The sequence below is a fragment of the Ostrinia furnacalis genome, unplaced genomic scaffold (assembly GCF_004193835.3).
Source record: "Ostrinia furnacalis isolate ACB-3 unplaced genomic scaffold, ASM419383v2 OfSCF5816, whole genome shotgun sequence".
NCBI lineage: Eukaryota > Metazoa > Arthropoda > Insecta > Lepidoptera > Crambidae > Ostrinia > Ostrinia furnacalis.
Genome location: NW_021136055.1, coordinates 141,015 through 155,650, shown reverse-complemented (window position 1 = coordinate 155,650; position 14,636 = coordinate 141,015). Strand labels below are relative to the sequence as shown.

The window sequence follows — 14,636 nt, the reverse complement described above, 5'->3', positions numbered from 1 at the left end:
TACACAGCTTAGGTTAAGTTAGGTTAATTAGTAATTTATTTATTATAAACTTTAGATGTGATTTTATAATGTGTAAGATTAAATTATTTATTTTTGTCAAGTTTTCTTTTATTTGCTGCCTTATTTCCGAACGAAAACATTGATTTTATTTACAATTGAAACTGTAGGTAGATGGAAAATATACTTGAACGGTGACCTCAGAGTTTAGTTAAATTTAGTAAATTCAATTCAATTCAACGGTCACGCTGGTCGTGATCGTACGAGTCGTGACTTCAATTAAAATTCTTTGTGACTTGATAAGTTTATTCGTTCGTATAATGGAGTCGGATAAAGAGAATATAAACAGATTGAAGGGGACAACAAGAATCCCGTTACCTGTCCAACCTTTGCCAGCCTTGCCCAAACATTTGGTGGAGAGCAACAAACGTATGAATAAGGACATCAACGAAAGATATCCATTGAAAACGTTGAATACACAAGCATTGGCTTTACCCGGGCCAAGCCGGAGGTTCGTTACTGACAGACCTAGAATCCCAATGTTTGATCATAAACACGTCACATTAAGGCAAAGAGTGGAAGAACTGGACTGGGAGTATAAAGTGTTTAAAGACGACCGAGCTGATGATGATCAGGTTATCTTGATTAGTGATGATGAAGACGTTAGCAGGGCAGATGAGTTTAAGTATTTTATTGAGAATAAGGACAGAAATTGTCTGGGTGAGGCCAGGGCTGCTGTGACGCCCGCAGTGAAGTCGCCCTCCTTGGAGCCTAATAGGGTTAGAAATATAAAAAGAAGTCTAAAGAGGCCACATAGCAGGGAGTTGCAGGGCCTGTCTCCAGTGTGTAAGGAACAAAAGAAAGTAGATGAGAAGGTCAGACGTCGGCTACAATTCCACGAGCCGCTGCAGGAACGGCTGTCTTCACCAGATTTCTGTAAGTACCATTATTCATATTCTATTAATGAAATAAAACAATCAAAATCATCAATCTAATAGAAAACTTCTAAGTAAGCATAATCGTATAATGTTTCCGTAAACACTCAAAAACTGTAAACTCACATTTTTCAACTAAACGACACACCTAAGTTGCATATGCTTACACTAGAATTTGGACGCGGGGTCATTGGTCTCACAGCAATTAATTGCATAATTTTGTCTAGTAGTTATATGTATACTTCTAACTTAACCAAATCATGGTAAAAGCAAATAAGTTCCTAATGCTTCATAAACTAAGATCTAATCTTCCAAAATTTTATTACAACAGTGAGTTAAAAATTAATGGTTATTTTTATAAAAGCAATGAATGATTACCGATAAGTAGCTAAAGTTTGGCAACTATTCCCAAGGCAGTTCGGTATATTCAAACGGTATATTCCATTATATTGTGTAAGAATACCAATTATTTATTTGGAACTACGGCTGGTACATACTACAGGCCCTTTAAATTTAACTGACGCATCGACCAAAGGCACTATTTGTCGTGATCTTTCGCTGAACACACGAGAAGTAAGGGCCCAAGAGTCAAAAGTAAAAATGCATCCGATTAGGCACATAGGCAGTCATTAGATAGAGTGTGAAAAGATGAAGAAAAACACAATTTTATAGGTGATAGTTTAAATAAGTATATTTAAATTAAGGTTTAACCATCAAATAATATTAAGAAATGGAATAATTGGGTAAATTAAGTTTATGAGTGAATCGTCAACGTATACGTGGATATAAAATGGTAATAAAAGTTATTGAAAACAAATGAAATGATTGAATGTCACCGTTTGGATTTACTTGCCTCAAAAAGGTAACATTTGAATTTTGTTCTTTATTTGCATGCATTTTTTCCAGCCTTTTATTTCTTTACTAGCTGTGCCCCGCGGTATTACCCGCGGTAAAACGTAGCCTATGTGTCCAATAATCCAGGTTGTCAGCTCCTCCAATCAATTTAATTATAAGCCATTTAGACGTGAAGAAGTAACAAACATACACACTCACAAATTGCTTTTATAATATTGGTGTGATAATTACAGTGTGATTTTAATGATTTTAATCTTCATGTAATGTTAGATATTATGATGACTTACTTACGACGGGGGTGTGTAAATACCCCTACATCTTAGTAGGTTACTGAAAATTGCCGTAAATATGACATTGATAAAAAAATGGGTGATCAGTTTAATTTGACGGTATATTTTTCTAAGAATCTCTTTAATAAGGTATTTAGGTTTATCACTTGCGAACTTTAAACGAAGTCTTTTTCTGGACTAGAATAGGTATGTGTGCAACACCAATTTTTATGTAATTTTTTCTCGTACAGTGAAAAAGTCGTACATGACCTCATTATGTCGGGACTATGCCAACGACTTGTTCTTGTACTTGCTGGAGGCGGAGAAGAAGTGTGCTCCACCCAGGATATCCAGCGTCATGCGGGCTTGTGTCATCAACTGGCTGATGAAGGTCAACGTGAGTGTCCTCTTTTTAAAAATCTGGAGTAGTTGACTCATTTGCAAGTCATCAACCGACTTCTCAATCAATAGTTTTTCTGTTGTGTGAAAAAGGTGTGACCAGGGTCTACCGGTTTTTCCGACGTACGAGTAATATACATATCCGCTGTAGTATTGTTATTAATAACACTTAGTGCTATCTTGGTTTACCAGTATCTAAAACAAACAGTTACATTATTTATAATGCTTGACGCTAAAATATATATAGATTCAAATTCTGTTACAGTTTTCTCATGTGGGCCCGCACTGAAGAAAATATTAACGTAACATCCTCCCAGTTATTTTTGTACATTTTAACTTTCATCCTTTTTCCTGCAGGGTCCCGACGGAAACCCAGCAATCATCCAAACCGCAGCTTGGTACTTGGATTCAGTCTTGCACGCTGGCCAAGTCCAAGTGGACAAGCTCCAGCTGATCGCAGCTGCGTGCTACTGGATAGCACACAAACTGCACGGCTCAGGATTGTCAGCTAGCAGACTTGTCAGATACTCCAACCAAGCGTTCTCTCCTGAGAGGCTTCTAGCAGCTGAGAAAGCTATTCTGGAGAGGCTGGTAAGCAATTTTAAACTGGTTTTGATCTCTTCATTTTTGCTGTATTTCTTCTTCAGATCCTGACTAAAAGAGCTTAATTTTTGTTGTACAGTAAGGTCAAAGTTCCAGCTCTCATCAAGTGGTAATTATTTACGATAGATTAAGACGACATAACAGAATTGGGTAGCTGGAACAGCTGGGCTAGTGATGGGAACAGAACTAATTCAAAAAAGTGCGTAAGATCAACAAGTCCTAGGTTGCGCAGACGCGTATACATAGCCCTAGATCAATTATTACTTGAAGTACTACTAGTATGTAACATTTTATACATAATAAAACCTAATTAAATGTGGTCTTAATTTTTAAGAGCTGAAATCTCGGTATTAATAATAATGTATTTATGTTTTGTTGTATAAGTTCATTTGTGTCAGTTAAGAGTATTTACCATAATGCCATGAGCTAACTGTGAATAGTGAAACCTTTGCCCATGCATGTTGTTTACTGTTTACGTCGCTTGGGTGAACGACCTCTTACTTTCGAAGTTTAGTAGAACACATTAAGGCACGCACATGCAGTTTAAATACGCGTGCGAGTTAAGTATGACCACTTATCATTTGGTTGACAAATAATTTGGCACCGAATAGGAACCTGTTTTGATGCCGCACTGGGATTTATTTGATTTGATTCAAATTGGAGTAGTTATATGCGGATTTTGACTGTATCAAAACAGAAGTACGGTTAGTTAATCACCCTTTCCACATTAAATAGCCGATCAGCTAATGATTTTTATAATTAAGCATATCTCATAATAGTTAAGATTCTGACGTTTTTATGTAGGATAACATATTTTTGTAGCAAAATCCTACTTGAAGAAGCCTATGCAATACTCATTCATAATAAGAACTTTTATTAGTCTTATTCTCATTTTACATGTTGTTACAGAAATTCCCTGCCCAACCAGTGGTACCGCAAGAATTCATCACCTACCTCGCCTGGTGGTGTGACAACGGCCACCCCGGTGAGATCGAGGTAGCTGCCACCTTCATCTGCATGTCAGGGACCATGGTGGACAAGAGTCTTTGCTCTGAATGCCCTTCTGTCATCGGAGCTGCGGCTGTCAGGAACGCCCTTCTTCTCCTGAGGAAGAGGGATCTGATGATCAATCTGCAGATGTGTCCAGTGTAAGTTACTTTTGAACTATTTCTGTAAATAGCTGGGTTGTTTCTTGTCACATGCTGGTTCCTTATCTGATAGAGAGAGTGTAGTGGAGTGGAAAATCTGGGAAGTTCCGAGGCATTCTTGTCTGATAGTGGACAAAATTCCGCTGCACTTAGTGTTACCATTGAGTCTACAGTTACTGACTAAAGAAATCTCTACTAAGGTCTATCTAATTTGTGAAAGATTCTAAAGATTCGCCAAAATTGTTTCTACGTTTTCTTAAGCTAAACTTAATGCAAAGTTCGCAACGTGAATCATCTTGCTTTTGAGTTATGTTCAGGAATAGCTCAAATCTTTAACTACTAAACTAAAAGTAATAACGTGAGATATTTTATATCTGGTCTCATCTGATAGTTCGTGTAACGGGCTATGATGAAAGAGGTAGCAGGTTCAATCCGCAGACTAAACAATTTGTGTGCATCGTGTGATTTATTTCATCTTTTGTAAAATCAGACCATTATTGCAGACATAGCGTAGGTATTCGTAAAGTTTTCCTAACATCATCACATCTATGATGCATAAAAGCCACCTATTGTAGATAATTTAAAATGGATGCAAGGCTAGGCTCAGTTCATCTAATGACTCCGGTATTTTCCTACATAGTTGTCAACTAATCGAGATAAAACTAGTTTTAACGTACGTCATTAATTTTAGTATTGTACAAGTATAGATGACCCACGCTGAACTGTCCCACCAAACTCAATGACAGGGGGGCGCTACCATCGTTCAACTATATGGTTTCCAACATGGCAAAAATCGGAACCAGCGATCCGGTATTAACGGTGGCGCCCCCACTGTCAATGTCATGCATAGGACAGTTCAGTATTTTGGAACTATATATGTCTGCTCAGTTTGTACACCGTCGCGCCGTCTTTTGAAAAATAGAAATCATATAAGACTCATCATCATTTCAGCAGTATGACCTATTGCTGAACATAGGCCTCCCTACTATTTGTTGATTTTAATAAAGCATCTATCTCAATTTTAGCTTGCCAGCAATGTATGATAACATTGATAACTTCAATCCGGCAAGCACATCGGATGATAAAAAATATTCTAAAAGTAACATTTGAAAATACCCAGGGCAAATCCAAGTAATTTTAAATATTCATTGCATAAAATACACATAAAATCGTAATCCTTCTCTTAAGGCTCTTCTACTAAAATAAAAGTTTAGAACATGTTTGATCGAGTTATAGTTATTTTTATTCCAGGTATGGGTTTTTCCACACATGCATTTTTAAATTAAGCCGTTGTGTTGTGAGTGTGGGGTTACTATACTGCAATGACACCGTAAAAACATACGCAGTAGTATTTGTATTGAAGATTGTTTGCGGTCCTTCACAAATTAATACAAGTCGTATTATTTTCAATCATAGTAAAAGCAGTTCAGGAAAATATTTAAAATATTTTTACGTTACTTACCTTCTTCTGTACTGTGTCATAATTAAACCGATGCTGATATTCGGTGAAATTAAAACTGTCAAATCTGTGGTGTAATAAATTTTAAAAATACATTGAATTTAAAAATTAAAGCTGTTTACATTAAACCGGTCTGTGGAACTGGTTGAGTAAACCCGAGTACTTAGATGTTAAACGAGTTTAGTAAGGTCAAACACATGACAATACCCCAAGATTTTTAAGCGTAATGATTTTTTTTTCGGTATGCAATGAGCACTACTCAGTAAGTAGGTAATCAACCGGATGACTTTTCTTATCGGTCAATCAACTTTATAATCATGTAACTGTATATTTTGGTGCAAAAAGCACCATTAATACAGTCAGCGTCAAATAGTTTGAGACGGGTCCCGTACGTAGTGGCGAAGGGCGATTTATCGAAGTACGTTTTGGCAAAAAACACTCATGGTGGTACCAGAGTAAATACACAATAAGTATTTACTTGCTGTGTATTTACTCTTTGTATCTACCACCATGAGTGTTTTTCTTTAACTCGGAAAAAGTTAACAGACAATCCATTCCTTCCATTCCAATTGTAACAAAGACGTGTTGCGAACTTGTTGGCTACTTTCGGTCACGAACTATTTGACGCTGATTGTACACAAATAGGTAAGTTACTCAAGATACCACTGTATGCTTGATATGCTGTAAAAGTGATATAGGGACAACTTCATCGTAAAACCATATAATACCTAAGCTACGTCCCTTCCTTTCAAGTGCCTACGTTTAGCCGTTTAGGCTGTGCGTTGATATGTCAGTCAGTCAGTCAGTTTCTCCTTTTATATATTTAGAATGTACTAAGCCTACTACATTTTGCTCTAATATTATGTTATTTTTAATAATAAATTGTAGGTAGGTACCTACATTACATGATTGTTATTGAATACGTATATTATCTTACTGGCCTTATCCTTAGCATATCATAGCTACGTGTGGTTACAGTAACAAGGTACACATATTATACAGGTGTCCCAAAATGGGTGAATCAAACTGCTAGGGGAGGTAGCTCTACTAATGTACTATCCCTAAAAAATATGAAAAAAAATTTGAGTTCGGATTTTTTTTTATAATAATGTGCTCTAAACTCGTAATTAACACTAGAAGTGCCGAAGATTACGACCCCCCTAAAAGCGCCGCTGGGTCAATTTTGTCCCAACATATATTTTGTAACATTTTTTAGTTTCAGGCATGAACATTATGGTTAAAACTATTTGTAGTATCCTTAAAAAATAGTTTATCTATACAGTTAAATCAATATGTACTTATTTCTTTAAAAATATAAATGTATTCAATTTTAATTTTGAATTATTAAAAGACAGATATTTTTGGTTTCATATAAAAATAGTCACATATTACATGGTGTTATACTGTATTAAAATTATGAAATTACTAATTTAACTATTCATTATTCTTTTTGAATGAATAATAAATATCTTACAAATAATAGTGCACATTTTGCACAAAGATTTTTTGTATGGTTTTTTTGTCTCTTTGGTCTACGATGTGTTTAGGAACTTCTATAGGTATGGTTATTTTTCTGTTATCCGTACACATACAGTGAAGTTTTTTACCAGTTACAATGAAAAGTATGTACATTTAATTAAAAAAAAAAAAAAAGTCACACATTTTAAAAATGTATCAAATCATACAATGTATGAACTGGCCCATGTCTTGAAGTCACCTTCCTACTAATATTATAAATGTAAAAGTTAATAAAGATTGATGAATTGATGAATGGATGAACCGATGAACGGATAGGAAGAATGAATGGGTGGATTTAAGCCTTGAACTTGAACTAAGTGAGTGTGGATTCATGGTTAGATCGATTGTTGTTTTTTCAGTCTTTTACGCAAAGAATACTAAGCCGATCTTAATAAAACTTTGCAGTTTTATTGTTAATAATTCAGAATAACATAATATAGTCTATAAATAACAATAATATTCAGTCATTTGGTCAAATAACAACGATAAGTGTCAAGAAATTAGGTCTTTCTATGTTATACTTAATTTCTCACTAAATGAAGTCACAGGAAAAAACTAGTACAATTTAATTACATTTCTGCATTGTGATGAGTCACCTAAACGTTCCTCACCTCCCCATTCTCGTATTTCCTCGAAACAAGGACTCTTCATCGAATTATTGTTGCAAATACCAAGGTGGGACAAAAATGACCCAGTGGCGCTTCTAGGTAAAACCGATTTTAAATTTTTTTCTAATAATGTTATATTATCAAAAACATTAAAAAATGATAAAATTCAATAAATCAGGAAAAGTCAAAAAGTTTCATGGACTTTCGTTGAAAAATAAAAAAGTTAGAGACGATCAAACTCGCTAGTGGGACAAAAATGGGACGGCGGCCTTTCTAGTGTTAAGTCATTATTTTCAAAAGTTTGTTTACAGATAAACAAAGCGATCATGTACAATTAGTAAGAAAAAAGTACAAATAAACTCCAAACGCAGCAATTATAGCCAGATACTTAGGCAAAGCTGATTTATTTTCACTTTTTAAAAAACAATTTTTTGTGTCCTTATGCGCTTTATTTTTTTTTTCACATTTTTAAGGGATAGTACATTAGTAGAGCTACCTCCCCTATCAGTTTGATTCACCCATTCTGGGACACCCTGTAAACATAACAACATAAAGTACTATTAAAATGCAGATCATTTTAAGATTTTGACTTACCAAATCATGGTAGGTACTTACTTGACTTTTTTTTAGTGGAACTAAATAGAGACTCCATGTGGTCTATTCAGGAAACACGTGGTCTATTCAGGAAAAGTGTACCTTTGTATGCGAAAATCGCGTGAATTGCAAACGGATATTTTTTTCTGTGTGCTACGAAATCCCCTTCATGGAGGATATGGAAATTGAAAAATTTGATTTTCCGCTATTTGTAATATTTCAGACTATCTCTGTAAAACTAGTTTATACAAACTAATGGTAACTTTACTAGGGATGTTATGGATATGTAGTTTCGGTTATGGATACGGTTACGGATATTGGAATAATATTATACCGGTTTCGGTTACGGCTATTTTTTTATTTCGGATAAGTATCCGAAAGTTTCGGTTACGGATATCCACAACATGCTTACCGCCTAATGCGAGTTGATTAGTTTTGTTGTCACTGCTGCATAACTTTTATTCACGTTTTTTACACAGCTGACCGGTTGTGTGAGTGACATTAGCAGACCGTAGTGTATGACTGGTTTAACGACATCAGTACGATAAAGGGCTCAGAAAGACCAATAACCCTTTAACTGGATTTTAAGGGCTATATTTCACCGGGACACCATGGCGGCGCAACCAGTCGCCGGCTACCAACAAAATGTATACAGCTCTATAGAGCGTTACTCACCTGGTGTCCGTTTGGTTGCGCAAAGCTCTATACATTTTGTTGGCAGCGGCGACTGGTTGCGCAGCCAAGGTGTCCCGGTGAAATATAGCCCTTAGCACACCTGGACAAAATCTAACAATCGATATCGTTCGAACTACTTAAGCTAGTTAGTTCCAAATTAGCGACATTTCGAATCTGTTGAATCGAAATCTATAGATTTTATTACTTTTATCTAATAGGCACTAGCACTGGACTTCATACTTAATTATCAGTAGACTTTAAACTAGCTAGTATGTAGCTTTTCAAGGCGAGAGTGAATAGGCACTTACAGGGCAGATAATATGTACCATCCTAGACTGCAGCATCCCATTTATCAGGTGCGATTGTGGTCAAATAACTGCCTTGTTATGCATAAAAAAAATGTTACAAAACGGAGTTGCTGAGTAATTTTAAGGTTTACTTTTAAGGGCCCTCTCAATAGAGGAGCCACATTTAAGTGACATTATGAAATAGATATACTTGCTCAACGGAATGACCGATGCAGATCACGTATGGAACAACTAACACCTGTCACAATGTGTTGTACTTGTATGTAGTGACAAGACGTATTTTTCTGGGAATAGTACATAACGTACGAATAAGGGTGGATTCGACCAAATAAGAGTAAATATTAATCTCAGAATAAATCGTCAGTTTTGACATAATTTCCCATACTGGAACTGTCAATGTGCCAGTTATACCTGATACCAGGAGTTATTCTCGGATAAAAGTTTGGTAGAATCCTGCCTTATGGTAGGTATTTTTACTAAATATCCAAATCTGTGGTCCAACCCAGTCGATATTTTTGGCATCGAGGAAAATCTGAAAACAATAATTAACTTGAAACGTTGTTCTAAACCAAAAGGCGTTCAATTACCAGACTCAAAAAATCATCAACATCATTATCAACAGCCGTTTACAGTCCACTGCTGGACTATGAGCCTCCTCCACTATAGTGGAGGGTTTTGCCATAATCTCCACGCTTGGCAGGCGGGTTGGAGATCGCAGTTTAAAATATTGATGTTTTTCAGAGAGCGCTGCTGCCCATTCTCTGTTTGATGTGTAGTCCCTAAGTCGCCTCTTACGACACCGCCGCGGGAAGAGTAGGGGTTGGTGACAAATGAGTAGAATACTCAAAAAATAACCTATTATTATTAGTTTCAGAGCAGCCGAGAAGAAAGCAACCAACATCTCATACACCTGCTCCATACTACGCCGAGCGGTACGCACAGTGGCGTCACCTACTTACGAGTACCGAACCCCATTTGAACACTACGGAACCCCGCCGCACTACATCGCGCAAAGGGTTATCAACGCGGCCAACGAACTGTCAGTCATGGATGCTAGGAATACCTGTAGACAGAACGTATTTTAAAGATTTTAAACCATATACTGTTGGAATTACAGCTTAGAACTACTTGCACTGTCTAGGATTAGCGTCTTCATAGAAATCATAGATGTAAAGTGTTATTATGGAATTATTTAGTTCTTATTCTGAAACAAGACTCATCTTTCAAAAAATCTCGATTTTATGTTAGGAATTAACTAACTTGAAATCTAGATTTGGATTCAGAATACATAACAGGCCCAGTAATATTTTAAAATAGTATGAGCTTGTAGGGCGAGCATTCCAAGAATGTGACTGTTCAGGTTCACTCACTCGTATTCATTTTGAGCTAGATTAAGCTAATCCTATAATTGAGCAAGTAGACTTTACACTCAAAGTCATAATATTCACAAATCTGAGTCATTATTTATTTAGCACTTTGACCTAATTTATTTTTAGTAACATTTGACATTTTAGAAGAATGGATGAATGTACCTAGTTTAATTTATTGACTCATATTTATGACATTTTGTAACTGTGACTTGAAGCTGTTGATGTTATGTAGCGATTCACTAATAAACAAGTAACTATAATTGGTAAGTATTTTTTTATTTCATCCATCGGCACCAGCCGTGGCGTGGCACCTGCTAACCTAGGATGCGCGTCATTATATCGTTTTAACGAGGCATTTTATCTATTTTAGACGATAAGTCCATGTCATTTGTGTCTTAATTCAACGAGTTTATAAATGTAGGCTATAAATAACACTGGCCTACAGCCATTTTGGTGCCGGGGATTTAAGACCTGATTTTAAGTATGTCTTGCATGGCGATATCAAAAATGTAATCAGTTTTTCTCCATCAGCTCTAGTTCCCGAGATAACTAAAGAACAATTTTCCCAATAAATACATATTTTTATTAGCAATAAACATCAAGAAATTGTCTTTTGGGTGATTTTTTCGAATGAAACTTACTTGAGCAATCTCGCATGATTCTCCAACAGTAGTCGGTCATCATATGAGCGTCCCATCTTCCTTGGTAACTATTCCCCATTGTTTTTATGTCTTGGTGAAAACGTTTTCCTTGTTCTTCGCTTAGTTCTGCTAAATTTTGTTGGAATTGATCTAGTTTACTGTTAAAATAGTGTAATTTTATACCTATATAGCAGCCTAAATCTTTGAATTAAACCAGCACATCCTATACTAATTCTACATAGTTGTCAGCTTTATGCTTTCCCAGGAAATTTTGTACAACTGCTACAAAAGATTTCCACGCAAACCATTCCACATCGTTCATAGAAATCTTAAATTTAGTGAAGTCTTTTATTAATACAGTTATTTGAAGTCCATCAAATATACCTGCTTTTAGTTTTTCAGTACTTAAACTTGGAAATTTCTGTTAAATTAACTGGAAATATTGGCCATTTTCGCCATATCATAGGCACTCCAAGCTTCAAAAACTTACGTGTGCCTTTCTAGTATCTTCGCAGATGTTCAACGCACATTATACATACAATTTGAGGCACCTACACCTTACCTTTGTATTGAATTTTAATACCGAAGTAAGCGAAAAACAAAAAAATCGCCGTGTTTTTAATGGTTTCACGCTGATATTTCAGTAGTATTCACCACAAACTTATCAAAACTAATCAGGATCGTTAACACAACATCTGGACATACTATCCATAGCTAAATAGTAACATAAAGTTTATCGATGTTATTGTAATAATGACTATTTGCGAACAAGACGGGAAAATAACTAAAATGAGGGTAGTCGACAAACCAGAGCTGATGAGTTGAAATGAAGTATGTCAATATATTGTAGATTACCCATATTATCGATCGTATATACAAAAAGAGCTGCACCAAAAAAAAAATTTTTTTTTGCAGGCCTGTGTAATTTATTGCATTTATTTAAAGCACCATGATTAATAAAACAACCAGTTGTCATGTTCTTATTAAGCTGCTTACGTCCTGGGTTTTCACAAACGGGTTCTGGACTCGGAGATGTTATTTCTGAATTGATAGAATTTCAAATCGCACACGAATTTGCTACTTTCAAAGAAACAATTTGCTTCAAAAGCTATCAAAACCATGTTTGTGCAGCAATAGATAAATTATTATGACAATAGGTAGAAGTTAAGTTACAAACAATGCACGGAGGAAGATTTAGGCTGGGTTGCACCTACTCACTTTGACTGTGACAAACGTCAAAAATCTGTTAAACTCTATACAAAAAACATCGGTTAACGTTATAGTTACGGTCAAAGTTAGGTGGTGCAACTCAGCCTTAATGAAGGCTACTGACAACGCCATTCATATGGCGGAGCGGCCGACGCTGTGTCAGTAGGTTTGTTGTCGACACGACAAGAAGAAGAAGAAGAATAGTTAGAAGTGGTTGTTGACACTAAGACGTGAGTTTTCTGAAAACATTGCATAAGTTCTGAAAGCCTAGTAAGTTTCAATCCAATTAAGTTGGTGAACATGATAAGTCACAAGATCCTAGGGTCACAAATTCAGTAGGAGTTTTGCAGTATACTTAAATATCAACTGGCCATTGACTGTTAATTTAAAAATAGGTCTCCAAATCATCTTAATACGAGATGTTACACGCGAATACTTTGAAAATTTGTCCCCTGATATAAGACCTGCTTCCATTTTGAATGAGGAAGACGACAGCTAAAAACGTATAGTTTTATTCATTTTGTAAATAAAAAATATTTTAAAGTCATAATTTTCCGATCAAAGTGGATAATACATCGCACAAAGGATAATAATACTAAAGATACTTTAGTAGTATTCCATCTACACTTATGACTTTTGAAGATTAACCTGTCACTATTCAGACTTTTCGTTCCCACCGCTGCAAATCCTGTGTAGCCAGGATCTACAGCTTGACCGCCAATAAAAACCCAACCAGTGAAGGTCAAGTTTGTCCCAGGGGAAATTAAAATGTTAAACTGTCATTGGACCCACAACAAAGTTAATCAGAAGAACATAGGATTTCGAAGTTTAGGACGCTTGAAAGGTGCCCCAAGTGCCACGTATACCATAGTAACCACCTACCCTTAGGCAACTATTAATGCTTTTTGCTTGCACTCTGTCATCCCAGCAGCTAGACTCGCACCCACTCATCATCATCATCATCTCAGCCATAGGACGTCCACTGCTGAAAATAGGCCTCCCCCAATGCTTTCCATGTTACCCGGTTGGTAGCGGCCTGCGTCCAGCGCTTTCCTGCTACCTTTATGATGTCGTCGATCCACCTTGTGGGTGGACGTCCCACGCTGCGTTTTCCGGTACGCGGCCTCCACTCCCGCACCCGCTAATATCGAGAAAACGTCTAAGGGAAACTGGGATGCCCTGTAATCTTCCACGCTGTACAACTGCGCACAATTATTTATAGGAATATACTTCTTATGTCATGGGCTTTTACAGTTCATCACATCAGGTTGTATTCTTTTGTTTATACAAAACCATTGAAATTAGTGGGAAGCATACGTGACCGCAGTATTGTAGGTATTTTGTTGAGGAAAATTTGACCCTTTGTGGCTAAAATATTGGAGATCCTCGAGCTATTTTTAAAGTTTCCTACTTAAAATGATAAATTAGTCTTATTTAAAACGTAATACATCAGTTGTGACTATTACAGATTAATTTATGCCCTTCTTCTTGTCATCAGTCAACATAATATTTAATTTAGAAATTCGCGCCCTCACTTCATAAGTTTACTGAATTAATTGTTACAGATTTAAATTGAAATGAGCTACTATGTAACTGGTTAATGGGAGGTCATGATTTATTACTAGTACTCTATCTCTATTACTGGAAATAATTGAGGAATGCAATAGATACTTACTACGTAATTAATTAACAGAAGTCAAGTGTCGGTGTCATTGTTACTCGGCATTATTTATTTCCGAGAAAACCATAGTCCATCGATGCAGACTTAGATGATGAAATTGATAATGTAATCATCTAAAATGATTTTGGACATTAGCATTTAAAACCAAACAACAAACTTGGGATTTAAAAAAAGTCGCATCAAGGAAACTAAAACCGGCTGAGACGGGAAAACCAAAAACGTAGGTATTGCTTATAGTTCTGCTGTAGCATATAATACTTCAATAACAAGCGTCGGAATATAAGGTTTACCTCTTTGTTTTAAAGATGAATGTTGTTTGAGCGAAGTTGCTTCAATAACTAACTATACAAAATTATCTTGTTTACGG

At 36.0% G+C, this 14,636-nt stretch overlaps 1 protein-coding gene across 1 annotated transcript; it reads left to right on the top strand.

Moving 5' to 3' along the window:
• The first annotated feature begins 199 nt into the window (after positions 1 to 199).
• On the top strand, positions 200 to 10,998 carry LOC114361557 (uncharacterized). The gene is made up of 5 exons (XM_028316631.1): positions 200 to 933; positions 2,308 to 2,453; positions 2,813 to 3,046; positions 3,968 to 4,206; positions 10,237 to 10,998. The coding sequence occupies exons 1-5, from the start codon at positions 318 to 320 to the stop codon at positions 10,451 to 10,453; spliced, it is 1,452 nt and encodes a 483-aa protein (XP_028172432.1). The 5' UTR covers positions 200 to 317; the 3' UTR covers positions 10,454 to 10,998.
• Positions 10,999 to 14,636: the final 3,638 nt, after the last annotated feature.